Raw genomic sequence first — 23,285 nt, 5'->3', positions numbered from 1 at the left:
TTGACTACATTTTTTTCAGAAGCATTTTGGCTATAGAGCAGTGTAATTAATCACTGGAACAATTTACCAAGTGTCATGGTGGATTCTCCATCACTAACAATTTTTAAATTGAGATTGGATGTTTTTCTAAAATATGTGCTCTAGAAATTATTTTGAGGAAGTTCTGTGGCCTGCGCTACAGAGGATGTCAAACTAGATGATTACACCAGTCCCTTCTGGTCTTGGAATCCATGAAACCTTCCTTCTCCCTGCACATCATCATTTTGATATTTAAGCCAGTCTGGAAATTCTCTTAGTTACAGTATTGTCTGCAAATATAACCTGCTCTGGAGGTGAGGGAGGAAGACTGTCCACTGGGTGAGGGCGAGGAAGTTGCTGGGCTAGAAGTGCTTAAGGGCCTTAGAAAGGTGAGATGGTGCAGGAACCTATTGGGGGAGAACAGGAGTTTGTTGAGGGGTGAGAGAGGGATTTGATAAGGACAGGAGTAGATTGAGAAGGATAAGGGGGACCTCAACAGGTCCAGCTAAGCATCCAGATTCTGGATTTCTTACTAAACACCTGAATCTTCCAAGCTTCAACCTTTCACTGGTCAAGAGAATATTTTGTCTAGACACCAACAGGAGTCTTCATAGGCAATCAGCTTAAAATTATTAACAGTTGTTTATTTACAAGATGCAAATGACAGAAGATATTTCAAAGTAAAATATTTTTAATCAAAATGGTCTCTTTAGAAAATGATTTTTTAACAAAGCACTTATATTGTCAATTCATGTTTGTCAAAATGTGTTTTTCTTTAAAATCTTGTATCAATTTTTTTCAGTCAACAAAAAGTTTTGCTGGCACTTTCAATGATGATTTTAATCAAAGAAAAAAAATCAATTGAAAATTCTGCAAAACAATTTGAGAAACCAAAAATTTAGTCTATTTCAAATTTTTCAAAATGAAAACAAATTTCAAATGTATTCACTAAAACTAGATTTTCTGCTTTTTGATCAGTTCTAAAAATGTCATATACATACTTGTAATTATGCACAAATCCACATAGACGGCAGTGACTTAGAGCAGGGGTTGGCAACTTTCGGCATGCGGGCCGTCAGGGCAATCCACTGGCGGGCCGTGAGACATTTTGTTTACGTTGACCGTCCACAGGCACAGCCGCCCGCAGCGGCCATGGTTCACCATTCCCGGCCAATGGGAGCTGTGGGAAGTGGCGGCCAGCACATCCTTGCGGCCCGCACCACTTGCCGCAGCTCCCATTAGCCAGGAATGGTGAACCGCGGCCACTGGGACCTACGGGGGGCCGTGCCTGCGGACAGTCAACGTAAACAAACTGGCGGCCTGCCAGTGAATTACCCTGATGGGCCGCATGCCAAACGTTATTGACCCCTGACCTAGAGGAAATGGCCTAGGACTAGAAGGGTGGAGAGATGGATTCTAATCTCAGCTGTACCTCTGTCCTTCTATGTGATCTTGAGCAAGTCATTTCACCTTTGTGTACCTCTGTTTATCTCCCACCCTTTGCCTATCTTGTCTACTTAAGCTGTAAACTCTTTGAGGCAGGGACAATGTCTCTCTGTGTGTTTGTACAGTTCCTAGCACATTGGGGTCCTGATCTAAATTGGGGCCTGTTAGTAATGTAATAGGGGCTAGAAAATGATAGGAGATGTGGAGAATTGCATCTAAAGGTTCTTGAGGAGTAGAGATTGTAGAGTATTGTGTGTCCTTAGGAAGCTGGTAGGAGCATGAACGGGGGGAGGTATAGGCATTGGTGGTGACTTGGGAGCAGGACGGAGAAGGGAGAATCTCTCTGGTCTCTTCTGCACAGCAACCATCGCCTAGACTGGTTCCTGAGCATATCAGTTTGTTTCATTTTGGGGGCTTTTTTTAAAAAAAAAAAACCTAATGTTCATTTTAATTTACAGTACACCTGTAATACTGAGATACTCATGCAGCTGGGCAACTTTAGATTTCCTCCACAGGGGCTAGGGTAAGAGAGTACAACATAAGGCTGCATGTAACTTATTCTGGGAATTGAGAACACTGAGGTGGAGAGCTGATTTTACAGACGCAGTAAATGACTATATATCTTTAGTCCTAACATTTTGGCCAGCACAATGAGGAAAGTGTAACCACTTGAGATTTTTTTAAGCCATCATTGTGCTGTGTTCAACACTACTGTCAGTCTTGTCACATTTTTCAGGTACCAGCACCAGGCAAAAAATATTGTTGAGCCCTTCTCTGCAAAAGTTACTGCTTCTGAAAAGAGACTGTAGTTATAGGCATGGAGGGTCCCTAAGAGCCAGGCAAGTCAGGCTATGACTGCAGGTTAGTAATTGCTGAGTAATTTGAGGTTTTAGATTTTCCCCTAAGAAACACTGAAGCTCTTCAGAGAATGGCTGTGATATGCCATTTTTTTTTCTAAAGCAGAACTTCCTGATGAAGTAGCAACTGGTCAAGTTATTCATGCTGGGCCAACCACTGACTGACTGAGTGCCTACAGGTCACATGACAGCTTTGGGAGATGGGACATAAAACAATCACACAGAACTAAGTGTTAAGGAAAGTACCCTATCTATATAGCCCATACACAACTGGTGTAATCCTGGCCCTATTTAGATCAATAGGAGTCTTCCCACTGATTTCAACTGGGTCAGGATTTTACCCAAAACCATTAAAATCAGACCCTTAATATTATCTCCACATATCTGTAGCAGGATGCAATCCCAGAACATATCCCCTCCTCATAGCACTGCAGTCACCCTGCCTCAGTTTCCCCTCATCGGTGATGGTTCTCTGGGACTTCAGCATAGTTCAGTTGCTGAAGTGACCGAGATAATGAAAGTCCAAAGAAAAACACCACTCGCTCTAACCTCAGGCCCATGCTGGGCAAAGCCCTTCTTCTGAGGGGTTGTCCTGTAGCACACCACAGCCTTCAAATTTTCATCTTCCAGCCCTTCAGGGTTCTAGTCAATCACTTCTTCCTCCCCTTAACAGCAGGGGTCTCTGTACATTCTCCCAGGGTAATAGCATAGGGGGGACCCACCCCCACCCTTTACTATGGGATCCCTGCCATTGGAACCGTAGACAACTGGGCTATCTGCCCTGTAACTCAAACCCTTATTCACTCTCTTTCCCTCCCAGCACCTCTTCTTATGTGCCTATGTACTCTCTCTGGAGAGTCTTTTCTCTCAGGTCTTTCCTAGTCCCAATCCTGGGCTTAAACATCCTCTCCCTTGGGACAGAGTGACCACAGCCCTCCTTCCTTGGGCTGTACTGTAATCCTAGCAGGCTTCTCTCAGCCCCCAGCTTCCTCTTGGAACAGGATAACCGAGCCCTCATTCCTGAAGCTGTGCTTCACTTCAGACAGACTTCCTCAAGCCTAGGATATCCATTTTACCTCACAGCCCTTCCCTGCATGTCTCTCATAGCTCTCCCTTTGACGGAGCTCAGAGCAGGTCTCTGACTCACACCTGGTCCCCATTCCCTGTTAGGTTCTGCTAATTCTTCCTGAACACCAATTCTTAAAAGGGCCATTGCCCTTGAAAGGGAGAAACCACCGTACTACAATGCTTCCATATTGAAATTTGCTCTAGGGTTTTAGGGTACTATAATGTAGTGGAAAGGGGAAGACCAGCAGATTCATTACTGCTTTGTATCTTCTCTGTTGAGGGCTTTTCTGTTTCACTATATTTCAAGGATCCATTAAGAAGTGATATGCCTCAAAGTAGTACAGTACCAGTGGAAACAGATGCCTGGCATTCATAAAAATAAATGCAGCATTGACATAACAGATTATATAACAGAGCAGTCTATATGCAGATGCCGGACACAATGCCACAATAATTGTTAACAATGTTAACATGTAATTATATTATAAACGACATATGTCTTAATAACTCCCTTTGTCCCAATGTTTATTGTCAATATATAGAATTTACTGTGAGGGTTTCAGCTCACATAATATGCAACGTGTAATAAAAACAACTTGGCTGTTAACTCACCCACAATGTGGCTGCTACCTTACCCTCAATGTGTAAACAAGACCCACTTTTCTCTCATTTTAACTATGTGGACTCCAGCACCGGCAGGATGTGTGTGAGAAACAGGTAGCAGGATGAGGCCAGCTGCTTCTGTAAACCTCTCACCCAAAACAGACTCAAGCCCTCCCAGTAGTCCCCAAACTTGGATGGAGTAACAGCAAATCAAGCTTCAACAAAAGACTTAAATGAATTTTTAAAAGGTAAGTGGTAACTAATATCTTTTCAGGATTAGAATGTCCCTCACAGCCTGATTAATACAGACAGATATTTTCATATTAGCTGTGCAGTCAACTTCAACGTTTGTATTTTTGACTGTTAAAAGGTACTTACAGATCTGAAGGCAACAGAAAGTATTTTTCTCCATTAACAGGATAGCATCTGGAAACACTCCACCTTATTAAAGTTGATTATATTTATTGTTGTAATAATTTATTAATATTATTGGGTTTTGTGAATAAAAAATGATAAAGCTTATTTACTTGACCCATAGTAATGAAAAACATTCATCCCTGAGATGAGCACCTGCATGCCAAGTGTCAGTCCAAAGCAAATTTTATTAAGAAAATTATAATCATTTCCTGAAAATATTTATTCTCTAATGGAAAAAAAATGTCTTGTAACTATAATGGCTCAGTCAGGTAACAATACAATGAATTTGTTACACTGAAGTGTTTTGTTTTGTCAATACTATTAATTGATTAAATCCATCCAAAACAAATACCTGAAAGAAAAATAAATCTGCTGAAGAAACAGATTTACCGTACAGTCTGTGCATTTACAATATTGCCAAAGAACAATATCAGTAAGAATAATTAAAAATTAAGAAGAATCTGTTAAATTTGATCATACCTGTTCTAAACATTATTTTATTAGAGTCTACAAAGATAAGGATTGTAATTCAATTACACAAAGAGAAATGCAAGCAACTGCTGTTCTTACTTTTCATTTACTACTGTGAGCCTGCTTTTACCTTGTTTGCAATACTTGTGATAAATGACTTGATGTCTAGATTAGTTGGGCAGCTCTTCTGACAGGGGGCATCTGCACACTTTAAGCACCTAGGGGGAAAAAAATAATGAGTTAAGGAGACATACAGTACAAATACTGCCAATAGCATACGTTTTTTCATGTACAAATTGATAAGTCTATAAAATAATAATGCTTTACATTTCTATAGAGACTTCCATATAAGTATTTCCAAGTGCTTTGTAAACATTATTGAATTAACTCTCACAACAATATAGTGAGGTAAGTTTTATCATCCCCATTTTAAAGATGGGGATATTGAAGCACAGATATGTTAAACAAATAGCCTAAAGCCACACAAGAAGGCTGCGGTGAGCTAAAAAGAGAACTCTGATCTCTTCGGTTGGGTATTTTAGCCAGAAGAGCAACCTTCTTCTATAACAAGCAGATCCATAAAATTCACTATTCTGAATGTGCAATCTATCGCTATAGTACATATACAAATATGTTAAAAGAATGTTAAGACTGAAAAGTTAAGCACTCAAAAGATAGGAAATGCCACCATTTTTATTGTCCATTGAACATTATTTGGGAGCCCTTGTGCCATACACAGTCTTATTATATAATCATACTATTTTTTCCATTGGACCTCTGCCTTGTTCAGTGCACAGGATGGATGATGCTCACTGAATGAGTAGCTATTTGATTTTTCTCTTTATTTGTATTCCTTATTATTTTATTCTTCCTTATTCAATGCATGGGCACAGGCCTTATTTCCTAAATACCATTCAAACCCTGCTCTGAAGAGAATTATTAATTTCATCATAGGCCTTTTCAATGGTATTCATCACTGTAGTATCTGCTTCACAAACAGTTAATATATCTTCACAATCTAATTTTTTTTTTCTAGACCTGGCTCTATAACAAATTCTTCTGTGATCTTAGGCAAGGTCTGTGTGCCTTAGTTTTTCCAACTGTAAAACAGATGAAATTCATTAATGAAGTTCTATAGGTGTAATTGAGAGTATAATTTTGACAACTGAATAATCAGATATGTAGAGTTTTATGATACTTTTATAGGAAAGATGTTAAAAAAAATTCATGATTTATATGGTTCACCCCGTTTCGGTCCCAAGGAAGAATGGCTGCTAAATATTGGGTCTCTTATTTTGTGCAATACAATTACTTTTATGAGTTAGTTTAAGATTTAGATAAAAGCACGAATTTTTACTTCTAAACTGTGGGTTTACAATCTGTGACTTCGGGAGTACAAATCAGCACTCCTATGGCAACTTGCACTGAAGTTGACTGGAGTTTTGAATGCATATCTGAGGACAGAACGGGAACTTTTTTCCCCCATGACAAATTATATTGTATAATAAAATACACAGACTTAAGTAGCAGTGATTAATGACCCATTCTTGCAAAGGCATCCATGTGGGCATAGAGGTCTAAGTTCACCTCCACAAGTCCTTTTACAGGATTGGACCCTAAAGAATAATCTAATTGATGCATGATTTTTAAAAAAGCAAGCATCAGCTAAAGAGTTAAAATGATACCCTGTTAAAAGATTTTTATGAGGGTTTTGGTTTTTTTGGCTTTACACTTTAGTGAAATATCATAGACCAAATGCCACACTACTCATAATCTCAGAATTCATTTAATTATTCTGGATACTTTTCAGCATAGTTATAAAAGATGTCTATGTCAACTTACAGAAAATAGCAAAAAATAAACATTTTTCAGGTCTAACATGGCTACTTGTACAGCATTCCCAAATCTCCCATTATTATTTAGTAATATATATTATCATTATAGTACAGCCACAAGGATTAGGGTCCCATTATGTTGGGTGCTGTACAAACATAGAAAGGGATCATCCTAGTCGTAAGGGGCTTACAGTCTAAAAACAAAATGAGTTGCAGAGTCTAGGATAGGGATAAAACATATAAGCAAATGCATATAATGAATAATTGGTAAAGATTTGTTTGCTAATGTATTGTGGGTGTTTATGCGTTTTTTTGTTTGTTTGTTTGTTTGTTCGTTCATTGGTTTGTCCCAATTGGTCGTAAAGCAAGTGAGTAAGAAAAGGAAACAGTTGCAGCTTGTCACCTACCTCACCATGATTAGCAGTCAGTATTTTGTGGACATCATTTCAGAGACGAGTTAACTGGGAATTTGGAGAAGGATATGGTAATAGTTGTTTGGATTTTATAACAGAGGTTTTTTCCCATGCATTTGAGGAAGCACGGAAGAACAAGTGATCTTAGTACTCTAAGCAAACTTGATGGGAGCAAGGCTGCAGTATACAAGACCAGAAAAGAAGAGGTTGTAGTATCGAGATGTGACATGATGAGGGCTTGTCTGACAGTTTTGGCTGTGTAGACAGAGAGGTGAGAACAGACTTCAGAATCATATGTAAGAAAAAAGCAGCCGTTCTTTTATGTCTTTTCTCCACCACTGCTCCAACTCAAGACAGTTTTTAAAATGCAATAGCTCTTTAGGCAGATCTGCGTGGACTACCCTTAAGACAAAGTATATTTATATTAAAAATGAATAGAAAGGCCCCATGACAGGATAGATTAATGGTTGTGTTTATTAAGTATCTTTACCAAATAATTTCTTTTATTATTATTATTGAGATGGTTCACAAACAACAGCTGTTGAAAACATCAGGTGTTAATGAGGCAGGGCAAAGCAAACCTGAATTATAGCTTGGGGGGGGGGGGGCAGGGGGTGCCATGAATATGCCAGTAGGCTCACTCTGATAATAATACCATCTTCCAGTACTCTGAGTGCTCTGCAGACTAAAGTGCATCAGGCTGCCATTAATCCCACTTATCACACTGACAGCTCAGTAATTACACTACTGCTATAGTCAGGTACTGTAGTCCTAATAAAATATCAGCCACTGCACGGAATGCATGCTGGTGAGATGTTTTATTAAACTTGGGGGGTTGATCATCAAGTGACATTAGTGTTGACCTATTTTTCTATTTGACAATAAATTATCCTTTGACCATGCCATAATAGATATTATAGAGTGCTTTTACTGTACCAAACAGCAAAGGTACTGCATTCCAATGAGCTAGGCAAATGGCATAAATAAAATAGTAGAAATGCATGCCAGAATATCATTACCTAAATTGCTTTAAGTGACTGATTCTGTGAAAAATCAGAGACAGTATGTACTTAGGGGACTATGCCAACATTTGCTGTAAACCTCAATACTACATATATTTTCCCTTATAAATTAATGGCAAAGATTACACTTTTGTTTTACCTTGCCCCTTTTGAAATTCCCCTTTACTTTGTGAAAGCCCCTTTTACTTTTCAAAGGTACTCTGTTATTATGTATTTGGTTTAAAATGGACTATAAGCAACAAAATCAGTAAATAAAAATTCTCCAATCCACTTGTCACAACTAATGCATTTAAATGTATAACAATACATTCACATTTTAAAATAAAGCAAAATGGGCTTTATTTATTTATTTGTCAGTGGTAATCATGTCACATCTGTCCTAGAGAAAACAAAAATTTAAACCCATATACATATTTATATTTAGGCATATGTAAATTAACATACTTACATCTTTGTAACAATGAAATACAACATACTCTTCCAGTTATCAATACATGTTAAACACTTTCTCCCCCCATCTGTCCTTGGAATGACAATTAAATCATTGAGAAAGACATAAAAGTTCTATGATATTGTATAGTTTTAAAAGATGGGGGCTATTCACTATTCTGAGAGCCAGCTCAAGACCTATGCACTGCTTAAGCACCACTAAAACCTTATTTTGAAACCTTATGTGGCGTTCCACACTGGAGTGAGTTTTACCCATGGTAACCTATATTTAAAACATTTCATAAGAAGGGACAAGGCAAGGAGCGGATTTACCATGAAACAAACTGTGCGGTGGCACGGAGCCTCCAATGACAGGGGTCCCCCAAAATGCAGGACAAATCTCATCTGACAACCTGCCCCTGAGTCCCGGCCGGCGGCACAGCAGGGCTCAGGCAGGCACGCTGCCTGCATACCGTGGCCGGTGGCCCCACGCCGCTCCTGGAAGCGGCCAGCTGCTGGCACATTTCTGCGCAGTCCTGGCGGGGGGGGGGGGAGGTGGCACCGTGCGCTGCCCCCGCCCTGGGCAGTGCATGGAGACCCGCTGCCCCTCTCCCTCCCAAGGGGCATGCAGACATGTGCCAGCAGCACTAAGGTGGCTCCCTACCTGCTCTGCCTCCCTCCCTCCACGCCATGCTGCTCCCGGAAGTGGCTGGCATGTCCCTGCAACCCCTGGGGGGGCGTCTCCGCATGCTGCCCCCACTCCAAGTGCCGACTCTGCAGCTCCCATTGGCCGGAAACTGCGGCCAATAGGAGCTGTGGGGAGGGTGCCTGCAGGCAGAGACCCCTTAACCCCCCCCCCCCCCCCAGAAGCCGCTGCCGGAGGAGGTGTGTGTGCCGGTTGCTTTGGAGCCACACTGCCCGAGGTAAGCGCCGACCCCTTGCCCCTCTCCCGCACCCCATCCCCCTGCCCCAGCCCAGAGCCCCAACTTCCTCCCAGAGCTCGCACTCCTCACCCCCCCACACCCCAACCCCCTACCCCAGCCCAGAGCCCGCACCCAGCACTCAAACTCCCTCCCAGAGCCCGAATCCCGCACCCCCTCCTGCACCCCAACCCCCTGCCCTAATCAAGGTACCTCACTTTATTTTCACTTACTTCCCATTACTTATAATATAGGAGGAGGATGAAGAAAAAAATAATGAAAAACGGGAGGGGAGATAAGAGAGAATGTTCTTTTTCTTGGCTGGGTCCCGAGGGAGGGCCCCGAAAATGAAGCTGCACACAGGGCCCCACTAACTCTAAATCTGCCACTGGCCAAGGCAGAAGACATGAAAATAGTCATTTGAAAAGTTGCAGTCCAAAAGAAAGTGAAGCAACTAACTCAGAGAGAAGAGATAGTATTGTGTTGATACCACAGATATTATATATAGAGAAAATTACACATTTGAAACATAAATGTACTCCAAAACCCCAATCATTTATCCCACCTTAGATAAGATTCCATTTGTATTCTCACTTTTGAAGTAGGCACAGGTACACTAATTGCCCTGTATGAATAAAGCTAGGTATAAAACATCTATACCAATTAACCATTTTTGCGAAGTATTTACACAAGAGAATGCTCTGTTGTGTAGCTTTATTTAATGTTATAGGGTCATAGAAATGTAGGACTAGAAGGGACATTGAGAAGACATCAAGTCCAGCCCCCTGAGATGAGCCAGGATCAAGTAAACCTAGACTATCCCTGACAGGTGTTCATCCAACCTGTTCTTAAAAACCTTTGAGGATGGGGATTCAACTACTTCCCTTGGAAGCCTATTTCAGAGAATAACTGCCCTTATAGTTAGAAAGTTTTTCCTAATATCTAACCTACATTTCCCTTGCAAGATTAAATCCATAACTCCTTGTCCTACCTTCAGTGTATATGGAGATCAATCAATCACCGTCCTATTTATAACAGCCCTTGACATTTGTGAAGACTTATCAGGTGCCCCTTTAGTCTTCATTTCTCAAGACTAAATGTGCCCAGTTTTTAATGTTTCCTTATAGGCTGGTTTTCTAAACCTTTTATCATTTTTGTTGCTCTCATCCGGACTCTCTCAAATTTGTGCACATCTTTCCTAAAGTGTTGTGCCCAGCATTTGATTTTTCCTTCCCAAGTGAAGTATTTTGCACTTGGAACTTCATCTTGTTCAATTCAGACCAATTCTCCAGTTAGTCAAGGATCTTTTGAACTCTAATTCTGTCCTCCAAAATGCTTGGAACTCCTCCCAACTTGGTGTCATCTGCAAATTTTATAAGCATATTCTTCATCCCATTATCCCAGTCATTAATGAAAATATTGAATAATACCAGCCCAGGACTGATCCCCGTGGGACCAAACTAGTTATGCATTCTCAGTTTGTCAGCAAACCGTTGTTAACTACTATTTGAGTAAGGTCTTTCAACCAGTTGTGCACTCACCCCACAGTGAATTCATCTAGACCATATTCCTTAGTTTGCCAATGAGATATCAAAAGCTTTACTAAAATCAAGATATATCATGTGTACTGCTTCCTTCCATCTACTAATCCAGTAACCCTGCCAAAAAATAAAAAATTAGGTTGGTTTGGCATGATTTATTCTTGACAAATCCATGCTGGTTATTTCTTATATCCTATTATCTTCTAGGTTCTTACAAACTGATTGTTTAATAATTTGTTCCAGTATCTTTCCAGGTATCAACATTAGGCTGACTGGTGGATAGTTCCCAGATTTTCCTTTGTTCCTCTTTTTACAGACAGGTACTATGTTTGCCCTTCTCCAGTCCTCTGGGATTTCACCCATCCTCCATGAGTTCTCCAGGATAATTGCTAATGGTTCTGAAATTCCTTCAGCTAGTTCCTTAAATTCCCTAGAATGAATTTCATCAGGCCCTGCCTACTTGAATACCTCTAACTTATCCAAATATTCTTTAATCTGTTCTATCCCTATTTTGGCTTGCGTTCCTTCTTCATTTTGTTAATATTAATTGTGATGAGTATCTGGTCACTATTAACCTTTTTAGTGAAAACTGAAGCAAAATAGGCATTAAACACCTCCGCTTTCTTGATGTCATGAGTTATTAGCTCTCCTCCTCTGCTAAGTAGAAGACCTATGCTTTCCTTTGTCTTTCTCTTGCTCCTAATTTCTTTAAAGAACCTCTTCTTATTACCTTTTATGTACTTTGTTGCGTATAACTCATTTTGTGTCTTAGCATTTCTGATTTTCTCTCTACACATTTGTGCTATTCTTTTGTACTCCTCCTTAGCAATTAGTCCAACTAGTCCTTCCACTTTTTTGTAGGTTTCCTTTTTGATTATCAGGTCATTAAAGAGCTCTTGATGGAGCCATATTGGCCTCTTACAATTCTTCCTATCTTTCCTTCACACTGGGATAGTTTGCAATTGTGCCTTTAATATTATCTGCTTGGGAATCTGCCAGCCTTCCTGAACTATTGTTTCCCTGAGATTTTCTTCCCATGGTACTTTACTTATCAGTTCTGAGTTTGTTAAGTCTGCTTTTTTAAAGTGCATCATCCTTATTCTCCTGCTCTCACATGTTCCTTTCCTTAGAATCATTAAATCTATCAGTTCATGATCACTTTCACCAAAATCGCCTTCCACCTTCACATTCACAACCATTTCCTCCCTGGTGGTCAGAATCAAGTCTAAAATGGCTGTCCCTCTGGTTACTTCCTCCAATTTCTGAAATAAAAAGTTGTTCCCAATACATTCCAAGAACTTATTGGAAATTTTGTGTTTTGCAGTATTACTTTTCCAACAGATATGTGGGTAATTAAAGTCTCCCATTAACACCAGGTCTTGTGTTTTGGAGATTTCTGTTATTTGTTCTAGAAATGCCTCATCCCTTTTGTTGCTTCTATAACACTATAGTAATTTTCCATGTCCCCAACAACATCTAACCGTCTGTTAAGGGAACATGTTTTATGCTTTCCTGTGGGCTTTTGTCACCTGCCCCGGAGACCTTCTTCTGGTAACAACATCCCATGGTCAAGGAAGCCTAAGCCCTCCCATCAACACCATCTGCACAACCATGCACTCATCTCCAGGATGTGTGAGGACCCTTCCCCTCAACCGGTACAATAAACAAGAACACAACTTACACTCCCAATCCCTTCACCCTTGCTCCTAGAGCTCTGCAGTCACTGGTGATCTGCTCAGAGCCATACCTGGCACTGTTATTAGTGCCCACATGGATGAGCAGCATGGGGTAGTGGTCAGAGGGACTTTCTGTAACATCTTGGGCATGGGCTCCAGACAGACAGCCCACCTCAAGGGGACCACATCATATAATTGTGTAATGACAGATGCCCATATGTTCCAACATAATACACATGCAAAAACGTGGACTTTAAATTTCTTATTTAGAAGGGTCAAGTATTTGTGTGTACACACACACATGTACGTTCACATTGATCAATGTAGCTATTCTGAATTTGCACCAGCTCAGGATCTGGTCCACTAGCTTTAAGAGAAGTGTAAGCTACTCATTCATCTCAAAAGAATGTTCACTTTGAAGCCTAATCATGACAACTTTATATGTCAGCATTCTTCCTAAGAACTCTGAGCGTCGGGGACCACTTTCTGAATGAGTTCCCTGAACTTTGAACAGGAGAGGAGTAACATGGTGAAAAATATGAGATACCTCTTTCAAAGGGACAGTCTTAGTGAGGAGAGAGAGCTTCACTGCCCTCTTTCCTAAGAGAAACAGGCCACAACGGAGCTTCCTAACTCATGTCTTCCCTCTGCAGTTTTATCCTTTGGCTTTTAAGAGCTCTCTTGTGGCTTTTGGAGGTCAGCTGTCTTCCTCCCCGCTTACTGTTCCTCCAACAGCAACTGGGGTGATCGTAATCAGGTACCTGTGGAGGGAGAAGAGGATCTGCTGTTGCAATCCTTTCCCACACATCCATACACACAGAGGCCTAAATGTAGAGATAGCAAGGTACACTGCTGAAACCTTGAAAAGGGATAAGACAGGGATCTACTGCTGCAACTCCCAAGCCCGACTCATGGAGAAGATCCGCTGCTTTTGCTTATGGCAGAAGATTACGTTGGGACCTGTAATGAAATAAGGATGGGACTGAGACAGAGTGTGTGTATAGTAGGGAATGAGGTTCAGGGGTTGACTCCACAAACAATCAGATCATGGAAAGCTGGGGTATGACTGTAGCTAGCAATAGTCTGCTGTGGGCTAACTGTTCACGCACAACCTGCTGCTGCATATTAAGAGTTCATTAGAGCGCTCTGGCCAAGTCCTCTTTGAAACAAACTGTTAATGCGCATCAGCAGGGTGCACTCAAACAGTTAGACCACAGCAGTCTAATGCAGGCTAGATACACACACCGAATTAAATGTTCGTGTAGACAAGCCCTTTCTACAGGGAAATTGAGAATTATTGGGTCAGGGGAAACCAGGCATTAAACCCTCTCAATGTTTCCAATTCAATTCCATTTTAAATCCTGAGCTAAAACTTCTATTCAATTATGATTACTGTCATCAAGAGGTTATGTCCACAGCCTTACCACCTTGAACTGTCATCCTGTCAGGTTTCACAAGCTTAGCCTCAGTGAGGAGGAAGCTATACATTTGCAAAAAATTGTGCTGAGTGTTTAGCACTCTTCCCTATGAGCTAGTACAAAACCAATATACATCTCTAGCAATATTAGGAGCCCTTGATTCTGGAGGTGCCACCTTATCTTTTGGACAAAACATAACTGAGGTTCCAACTATTTCAAGGTCATTAAATGAAAGGTTCCATGTTACTTTTTTGCAGTGCCCAAGTGTGGTTCTGTTATTTAAACTTTTAGAATAGACTCGGGATACATTTCCAAGATTTCCTCTGCAGTCATGAGGGCTAGAAAGGTCTCTCATTTTAAAAACAAAAATCTGAGATTCTCATTGTAGCAAGCTTCATGGAATGTGAAGGGAGCAGTACAATTTGAAACAGGGAAGAGTTTGGAGGAACACCAGGAAGTGTACAAGGCTGGAATATCAGCTGCAGTTGCAGCATCTCTGTAAATAGCTCTGTTAATAAAGTTTAGTTTTAGAAACATGAGTCCTCATGTTATTACCCAGCATGTGGTATACGAAACACTCATGAAATAACATGACTCCAGGAGGCGAGGGTTGAAGAAAAACATCAATAATGAAAGTTGGCAAGACTGTTTCTGCTTTCCCCAAAAACAGGACTCCCTGAACAGCACTCACATCTCTTCCCCCACCCAGAACTCCACAGCCCTTCTATGCTCCCCAAAACCTCCAGCTCTCCTGAACACTATTAACTATCCATTCAGTCCCCCCGACCCCCTGTAGATGTGTGTCTGCCTCCTCCCATCTCACACATGCCGGAAGATCCAGTCATGGTGAGGAAGAGGAGGAGTGTGCCCCTTTGTTCTCCCTTCTCACTTATATGAGACAAGGTGGTCAGAGGGAGAAGAGGTGAAGGGAGACAAGCAGCAGAAGCAGAGACAAACAGGAATTTGCTAATGGCTGCAAAAAGAAGAGGCAGCAGCAGGCTGAATTTGCTGCCAGGAGATAAAAAATGCAAGGATTATGAGGAAGGGGGGAAAAGCCCTCCTCGGAACTGGGAGACTGTGAAAATGAATATGCCTACATGAGCCATATAGAAATAGAACCTAAATCTCTCCCTCCACCCATGCCACTTCTTTCCTCCTTTCTCTCTACTGACTCCAGTACTCCCTGCCTGACCACTTTTTTTATGCTTTCTCCCTCCACTTCTCAATTTCATCTCTGTGTCCCTCTTGAGATCTAGGAACCTTACCCTCCCTTCTGTATCCCCGTGGCTCTCTCCCCACTTCCTGCAGTCTCTGTTATCAACTCATCTGGGCTCCCCCCCCCCCTCTTTCTTTCACAGAGTATCTCCTCTACCTTTCTTACAATGTCTCCTTTATTCCACTGTGGCCCCCATTCTCTTTGTCTCCCTTGAACTTCTTCCCTCCTCATCTGTGGTTACCCTCTTTGCAACCCTGAGGTTCCATCCTTTAGTCTTTGGCCTTTCTTGTCTCTCTCGCCCATTAGGGGTCTCTTTCCTTCTTTCACCTTTCTCTACTCTACTTCCCTAGGGTTTCTCTCCATGTCTCAAGCCAGTCTAACCCATTGAGTCTCCCTCACTCACTCATTCTACCTCCATCCTCTTCCTTCCTGCCACCAGGAATCCCTTAATATCCTGCTTCCAGACCTAACTACACTATCCTTCTGCCTCAGCACACCACAGTCCCTACAGTTCCCTTTGCACCAGCTCCTCTTAACCATCATCATTCCTTCCACACCTGTGTCCTAGTTCTTCCTGCCCTCCTGTCCTCCCAAGGCTCTGACTCCGGTAAACTCCCCAGAAACATCTCCTATAGCTGCCTGGCTCTGTCTTCTCTGTGTCTGTGCTCAGACTAGGGGATGAGGCAGAGAGCTAGCTGCCTCACTGCAGCTACTGCTGGCAGGAGAAGAGAAGTAAAGTGCTAAGAATTTCTCTCAAAACCCTACTCAGTGATGGAAATTCAGCCTGGGGAAGTTGCAAGGAGTACGTTGGGAGACAGTACTCCTAACACCTAGCCATGGTGATAGGTCTGGACCTAGCCAAATTCCATAATGGGTAATTATATTCTGCCTCTTTGAATTTCTTCTGCCATTTCATTCAGATGCAGTATTATTTTTATCTTATCTCACACTGTAATGTACTGTTGCAGTACAGTCTCAAAGACTACCAGGTTTCAGAGTGGTAGCCGTGTTAGTCTGTATCAGCAAAAACAACAAGGAGTCCTTGTGGCACCTTAGAGACTAACAAATTTATTTGGGCATAAGCTTTCGTGGGCTAGAACCCACTTCATGAGATGCATGCAGTGAAAAATACAGGACCAGGTATAAAGGATGGGGGTTGCTTTACCAAGTGTGAGGTCAGTCTAAGGAGATAATCAATTAACAGCAGGATATCCAGGGAGGAAAAATAACTTTTGAAGTGGTAAGAGAGTGGCCCATTACAGACAGTTGACAAGAAGGTGTGAGTAACATGTTTCACCCTCTTCACTTTATATTTCATGTATATCAATTCTTTCCTTTTACTTCTGTAAAGTAGTTTGCAATGCTTCAGAATGAAGAATATTCTATAAATGAATTAATTAAAGAAAATCAGAATGGATTAAGGCATTTTGTAGCAAGCAGCATGGATATCATGCCAATTCAGAAGAGAACCAGTATCCTTCAGATGTATCAGAAATCATTGCAACTACTTTTCTCAAATATAATGCAAGTCATATCCATTGTGTTATGGTTTCTCACAGATAGTGCTTGTAAACAGGTAAGTTACATAAACAGTTTAAATTTCTATTAGCAAATATGTTATGTGTGGCCTAATAAGCAAATCAATAATATTGTTATAATAGTGTTTTTAGTATGACCACAGCTGAAATCCATGTTTAGTACCTTTCTCTCTCTCCTCTTCCCCTGCATCTGATTCCCTCTTTTGAAGTTTTAGGAGGGTGATTTTATTAGTGTTGTTTTTAATCTAGATTTTGTTTTTGTAATCTATTTATTATATATTGCTCTACAGCACCCTGAGCTTCTTGGCTTTATAAATAAAATTATTATGATAATATGTCTCACAAATAAAAATGCTACCTATGTGAAGGAATATAATCCACTCAGTTTATGTATCTGTGTCTTCCAGTGAATGTCACAAACCTACATGCTACTCCCCTTGAGTGTTAGATTTTGCATTTGAATAGCTGAGGTATACAGTTCCTGACAAGTATGTACAAACTCATGTACTCACAAACCTTTTGCCAACCTGTCTATGCCCTCTTATGTGCAGTGATGATTCCACCTCAGGGCTCTATAACTTCAAGTCAAAAAGTGAGTTTGAGATCTACTACTTCAGGTCGTACATTTTTCTATTGCTGAGGGCATGCTCAAATGACAACACAGATTCACTACCAGATTGATATGCTACAAGTTTAACTGAATTGCAATGCAGTTTGCTTAGAATAGCTGAAAATGCCATAACTGCATTGAATTACAATTACAGAAAAACTCATGTATATCCAAGGGCTGGAAATCAACGATGCTCTGAAAAAGATAGTGCTTTGGTTGCCAGTCTCACATTTTCTTTATTGTTAAAACTGCTGGAAAGATCTATTGTTCTCTCCAGCACTGTTGGCTGGGAAATTTTCAACTAAATCTTTTTTAGTCAGAAATGCAGATTCAGTGAAACAAAAACTTTTATGAAAAAATACTAGTTTCAACGAAACTCTTGTTGGGAAAGGGAGGGAATTTCTGGAGGGGGGGAGGAGAAGAGAGCGGCACCCATCCCAGAATAGACTGGTGGTTTGGGTAGTCATCTAGGATAGGGGAGATCCAGTTTCAAGTACTTGCTCTGCCTACTTCAGACCAAGTATTGAACCTTGTCCCAAGCCTAGGTTACTGCCCCTAACCACTACCTATAGGGTCTGGGTCTCTCTCTCTCTGGTTCAATGAGCATTTATTTATTTATACAAAGTGAAACTGCTCCAACAGAAGAGACTAAGAGTCAGATTCTATAGACCAGTGTAGGAGACCCACATGGGATGTGGATATGAATCAGGCAGAGCAAGGACTTGAATCTGGGTCTCCCAGATCCCAGATGACTACCCTAACCACCATGCTGTTAGCTATTGTGGGTTTGTTTGTTCGCTTGCTCTCTCGTCCTCCCTCCCTCCCTCGCACCAACAAAGACCAGGGGACCAATTCTGATCTTATACTAATTTTACATCAAGGAACTTACATAATTGTTTTCAGTGGAGTTATACCTGATTTACATGTCAAGACAAATATTTTTTACAATATTAAAAATGATTTAAGAGGGGAAAACAATTGAATTTAACAGAGTAAAAAAAATATGGGGTAAATTTTCAGAAAAATGACCTACCTTTCTCAAGCTTTATTCACATTTTCCTTTTTACACCCTAAGTCCTGGCTAGTTGCATCCCCAGCTGTGTATTACATGAGTAGTAAAAGATGCAGATATTGATGTTTGTGCCTGTAGCTCATTTTGAGGATGCCAATTACATTCATAAACAGGGACTCCAGGCCTAAACTTGGCTGATATTATACCAGTTATAGTCTATTCTGATTGAATGGACCTGCACTTTATGGGAGGATGATAAATTAGCTAGATGACTTCTTGCCATTAGTCTAAAAACAGAAAGAACTCGTCCATTATTTGTAACATGAAAGGTTGTAAAAGAGATGAGAACCAGAATGTCTGTGAAAGTCTAAATGCTTTAAATTATACCACAACATTGTTAATTTTAAACATTACTATTTTTCCTGTTTAATATTAAGAATGTAATTGTACTTTTCTAGGAAGATAGATCATACCCTAATTTTTATTAAACTGTATGTTAATACTTCTATACACATTTCCAGAGCATAGCATCACATGTAGTAAAACACTTAAATGAATCAAACTATACCACAGAATCTCTATGGATAGAAATTCCATGCTTGACTAATGAGGAGTATATCAGTAGAAATATACTACCAACCAGCTGACCAGGATGGTGATGCTGGTTGTGAAATGCTCAGGCAGATTAGGGAGGCTATAAAAACAGAAAACCCCAAAATAATGGAGGATTTCAACTATCCCTATATTGACTGGATACATGTCACCTCAGGATTGGGAAGGGATTCGGAGATAAAATTTCTACATACCACTAGTGACTGCTTCTTGGAGCAGCTAGTCCTGAAACTCACAAGAGGGGAGGTAATTCTTGATTTAGTCCTAAATGGAGTACAGGATCTGGTCCAAGAGGTGCATATAGCTGAATCACTCAGTAATAATGACCATAATGTAATTACATTGAACATTCTTGGGGGGCGGGGGGGGGATACCAAAGAAATGCACCACAGTAGTACTTAACATCAAAAGGGGAACTACACAAAAATGAGGATGCTAGATAAATGAAACTGAAAGGAGCAGTAAGAAGAGTGAATGCCTGCAAGCTGCATAGAAACTTTTTAAAAACACCATAATAGAGGCTCAAACTAAAAGTATACCCCCCAATTAAAAAAAAAAAAGGAACAAAAAAAAATGCCACCACGGTTAAACATAATAAAACAGGCAACTAGAAAGGGGAAATAAATCCTTTAAAAATTGGAAGTAAAAACCCTACTGAGGAAAATAGAAAGTACCAACAAACATAAACTTTGGCAAGTCAAATGTAAAAGTATAATTAGGCAGGCCAAAAAAAGAGTTTGAAGAATAACTAGCAAAAGGCATAAAAACTAACAGAAACATTTTTTAAGTACACCAGAAGTAGGAAGCCTGTCAAACAATCAGTGGTGCTACGAAAGCACTCAAGAAAGAAAAGGCCACTGCCAAGAATCTAAATGAATTCTTTGAAAAGAAGGCTGAGGGGAGATATGATTGCTCTCTATAAATATACCAGAGGAATAAATACCAGGGAGGGAGAGGAATTATTTAAGTTCAGTACCAATGTGGACACAAGAACAAATGGATATAAACTGGCCATCAGGAAGTTTAGGCTTGAAATTAGACGAAGGTTTCTAACCATCAGAGGAGTGAAGTTCTGGAACAGCCTTCCTAGGGGAGCAGTGGGGGGCAAAAGACATATCTGGCTTCAAGTCTAAGCTTGATAAGTTTATGGAGGGGATGGCATGATGGGATAGCCTAATTTTGGCAATGAATTTGTCTTTGACTATTAGCGGTAAATATGCCCAATGGCTTGTGATGGGATGTTAGATGGGGTGGGATCTGAGTTACTACAGAGAATTCTTTCCTTGGTGTCTGGCTGGTGAGTCTTGCCCACATGCTCAGGATTTAGCTGATCGCCATATTTGGGGTCGGGAAGGAATTTTCCTCCAGGGCAGATTGGCAGAGGCCCTGGGGGTTTTCGCCTTCCTCTGTAGCGTGGGGCATGGGTCACTTGCTGGAAGATTCTCTGCACCCTGAAGTCTTTAAACCATGATTTGAGGACTTCAGTGGCTCAGACATAGGTTAGGGGTTTGTTACAGGAGTGGGTGGGTGAGATTCTGTGGCCTGCGTTGTGCAGGAGGTCAGCCTAGATGATCATAATGGTCCCTTCTGACTTTATAGTCTATGATTCTATGAATCAGTCTTCACTGCAGGGATATGAGGGAAATCACCACACTGAAGGCACTGTTTTTATGTGACAGATCTGAGGAACTGTCACAAACTGAGGTGTCAATAGAGGAGGTTTTGAAACAAATTGATAAATTAAAGAGTAATAAGTCACCAGGACCAGATGGCATTCACCCAAGAGCTCTGAAGGAATTCAAATACGAAACCATAGAATTACAAACTGTGGTATGTAGGCCATTGCTTATATCAGTTTCTGTACCAGGAGAGATCTGTACAGGAGTGCAGGAAAGTTAATATTATGTAGATTTTTTAAAAAGGCATTAAAGACAATCCTCGCACTTGAAGGCCAGAAGCTTAGCTCTGTACCAGGCAAACTGGTTGAAACTATAGGAAAGAACAGAATTATCAGACACATAGATGATCATGATATCTTGAGGAAGAATCAAAACTGCTTTTGTAAAAGGAAACCATGCCTCACCAACCTATTAGAATTCTTTGACGGAGTCAACAAGAATATAGATAAGTGTGATCAATTGATATAGTGGACTTGGTCTTTCAGAAAGTCTTTTACAGGGTCCCACAACAAAGGCTCTTCAGCAAAGTAAGAGTCATGAGATAAGAAAGACGTAAGGGAATAAAACACTGGAAACAAAGACTAGGACTAAATGGTCAGTTTTCAGAGTGGAGAGAGGTAAACAGTGGGGTCCCCCTGGGATCTATACTGTAACTAGTGCTGCTCAACATATTCCTAAATAGTCTGGAAAAAGGGTGAACAGTGAGGTGGCAAAGTTTGCAAATGATACAAAATTACTCAAGATAGTTAAATCCAAAGCTGACTGTGAAGAGCTACAAAGGGATCTCACAAAACTAGGTGCCTGGGTAACAAAAAGGGAAATGAAATTCAATGTTGATGAATGCAAAGTGATGCATATTAAAAAACATAATTCAACCTATACATACAAAATGACAGGCTCTAAATGGGCTATTGCAATTCAAGGAAGAGCTCTTTGAGTCATTGTGGATCGTTCTCTGAAAACATTTGCTCAATGTGCAGCGGCAGTTGAAAAAAGCTAACAATGTTGGGAATCATTAGGAAAGGGATAAATAAGACAGAAAATATCATAATGCCACCATATACACCCACACCTTCGCAAAATCCATGCTACACTACACCCCTTCGCAAAAAAAGATTAGAATTGGAAAAAAGTACAGAGAAGGGCAACAAAGATGATTAAAGGTGTGGAACAGCTTCCACATGAGGAGAGATGAAAAAGACTGGGACTGTTCAGCTTAGACAAGAGACAACTCAGGGGGGAAGTGATAGAGGTCTATAAAATCCTGAATAGTGTGTCGAAAGTGAATAAGGAAGTGTTAGTTATGCCTTCACCTAGCCCAAGATCCAGGGGTCACCCAATGAAATTAAAAGGCAGTACGGTTAAAACAAACATAAGGAAGTACTTCTTCATATAATGCATAGTCAACCTGTGGAACTTGTCCAGGGGATGTTGTGAAGGCCAAAAGTATAACTGGATTCAAAAAAAGAATTAGGTAAATTCATAGAGGGAGGTCCACCAATGACTAATAGCCAAGATGGTCAGGGATGCAACCCCATGCTTTGTGTGTCCTTAAACCTTTGATTGCCAGAAGCTGGGCCTGGACAACAGGGAATGGATGATACAATAATTGCCCTGTTCTGCTCTTTCTCTTTGAAGCATCTGTGACTAGCCCCTGCCAAAAGAGAAGGTACTGGGCAAGACAGACCATTGTTTTGTCCAAGTATGGCCATTCTTATGTTCGTAATATAAACTTTTAAAAAATATACTAACAACAATACAACTCATCTCATTTTGATTTAGACATGATTAACCTTCAAAAGTTGTTAACATTTTTTAATCTGTTACTGAGCTGGAAATAGTAATTAAGTCTAAACTCTGTAAAACAACTAATATTTCTAGCCACTCTGAGAACACTTTGTATGAATATTTTATTGAGTGTTATACCAAACTTGTATGTATACTTATAATACATACATACATACATACATACACACACACACACACACTCTCTCTCACACACACACACACACACACTATATAACCTATTGGTAACTAAAAAGTGTTATTTAGTTAGAAATCAAGATGTACTCTTCTAAATTCCTTGACATACAGCACTTTCCATCTCCCATACCAAGCATTTGTGGTTCAACCACACCAAGCTTTACAGAGTTTCTAAACCAGTATACTGGTGATCACCATAATAGCGGTCCCCTTCACATAGGAGACAACTGTTACATGATGTTCAAATTCCTTTTTAATTCTCTACAGACAGACAGAATAAGTTGACAGAAATGACAGTTTTTATTATACCTTTGCTAATACACAATAATCTTTTTTCACCTGGACTATTCTCCCAGCAGTCTTATAGACTTTTTGACTTATATCAAGGATCATTTGTAGTATTCTTAGGAAATAAGAATTATGTGGCATTAGCCATATGTTGCATAAATTATATTTTCAAATTTTGAAACACCTGTTGTCTATCTCAATGGCAGTGGAACT

General features: G+C 40.4%; 1 protein-coding gene across 1 annotated transcript in view; it reads right to left on the bottom strand.

Annotated features, from left to right (window-relative positions):
- LOC113407210 (dihydropyrimidine dehydrogenase [NADP(+)]) overlaps nt 1–23,285 on the bottom strand; it is a 602,627-nt gene that overhangs the window by 396,831 nt on the left and 182,511 nt on the right. Inside the window, exon 4 of the mRNA XM_026655393.2 lies at nt 5,011–5,098. Within this exon, the coding sequence (XP_026511178.1) occupies nt 5,011–5,098 (88 nt within the window). The remainder of the gene's footprint in view (nt 1–5,010; nt 5,099–23,285) is intronic.

This window comes from Terrapene carolina, unplaced genomic scaffold (assembly GCF_002925995.2).
Source record: "Terrapene carolina triunguis isolate 2854851 unplaced genomic scaffold, T_m_triunguis-2.0 Scaffold210, whole genome shotgun sequence".
NCBI lineage: Eukaryota > Metazoa > Chordata > Testudines > Emydidae > Terrapene > Terrapene triunguis.
This window is presented reverse-complemented; position numbering and strand designations above follow the sequence as displayed.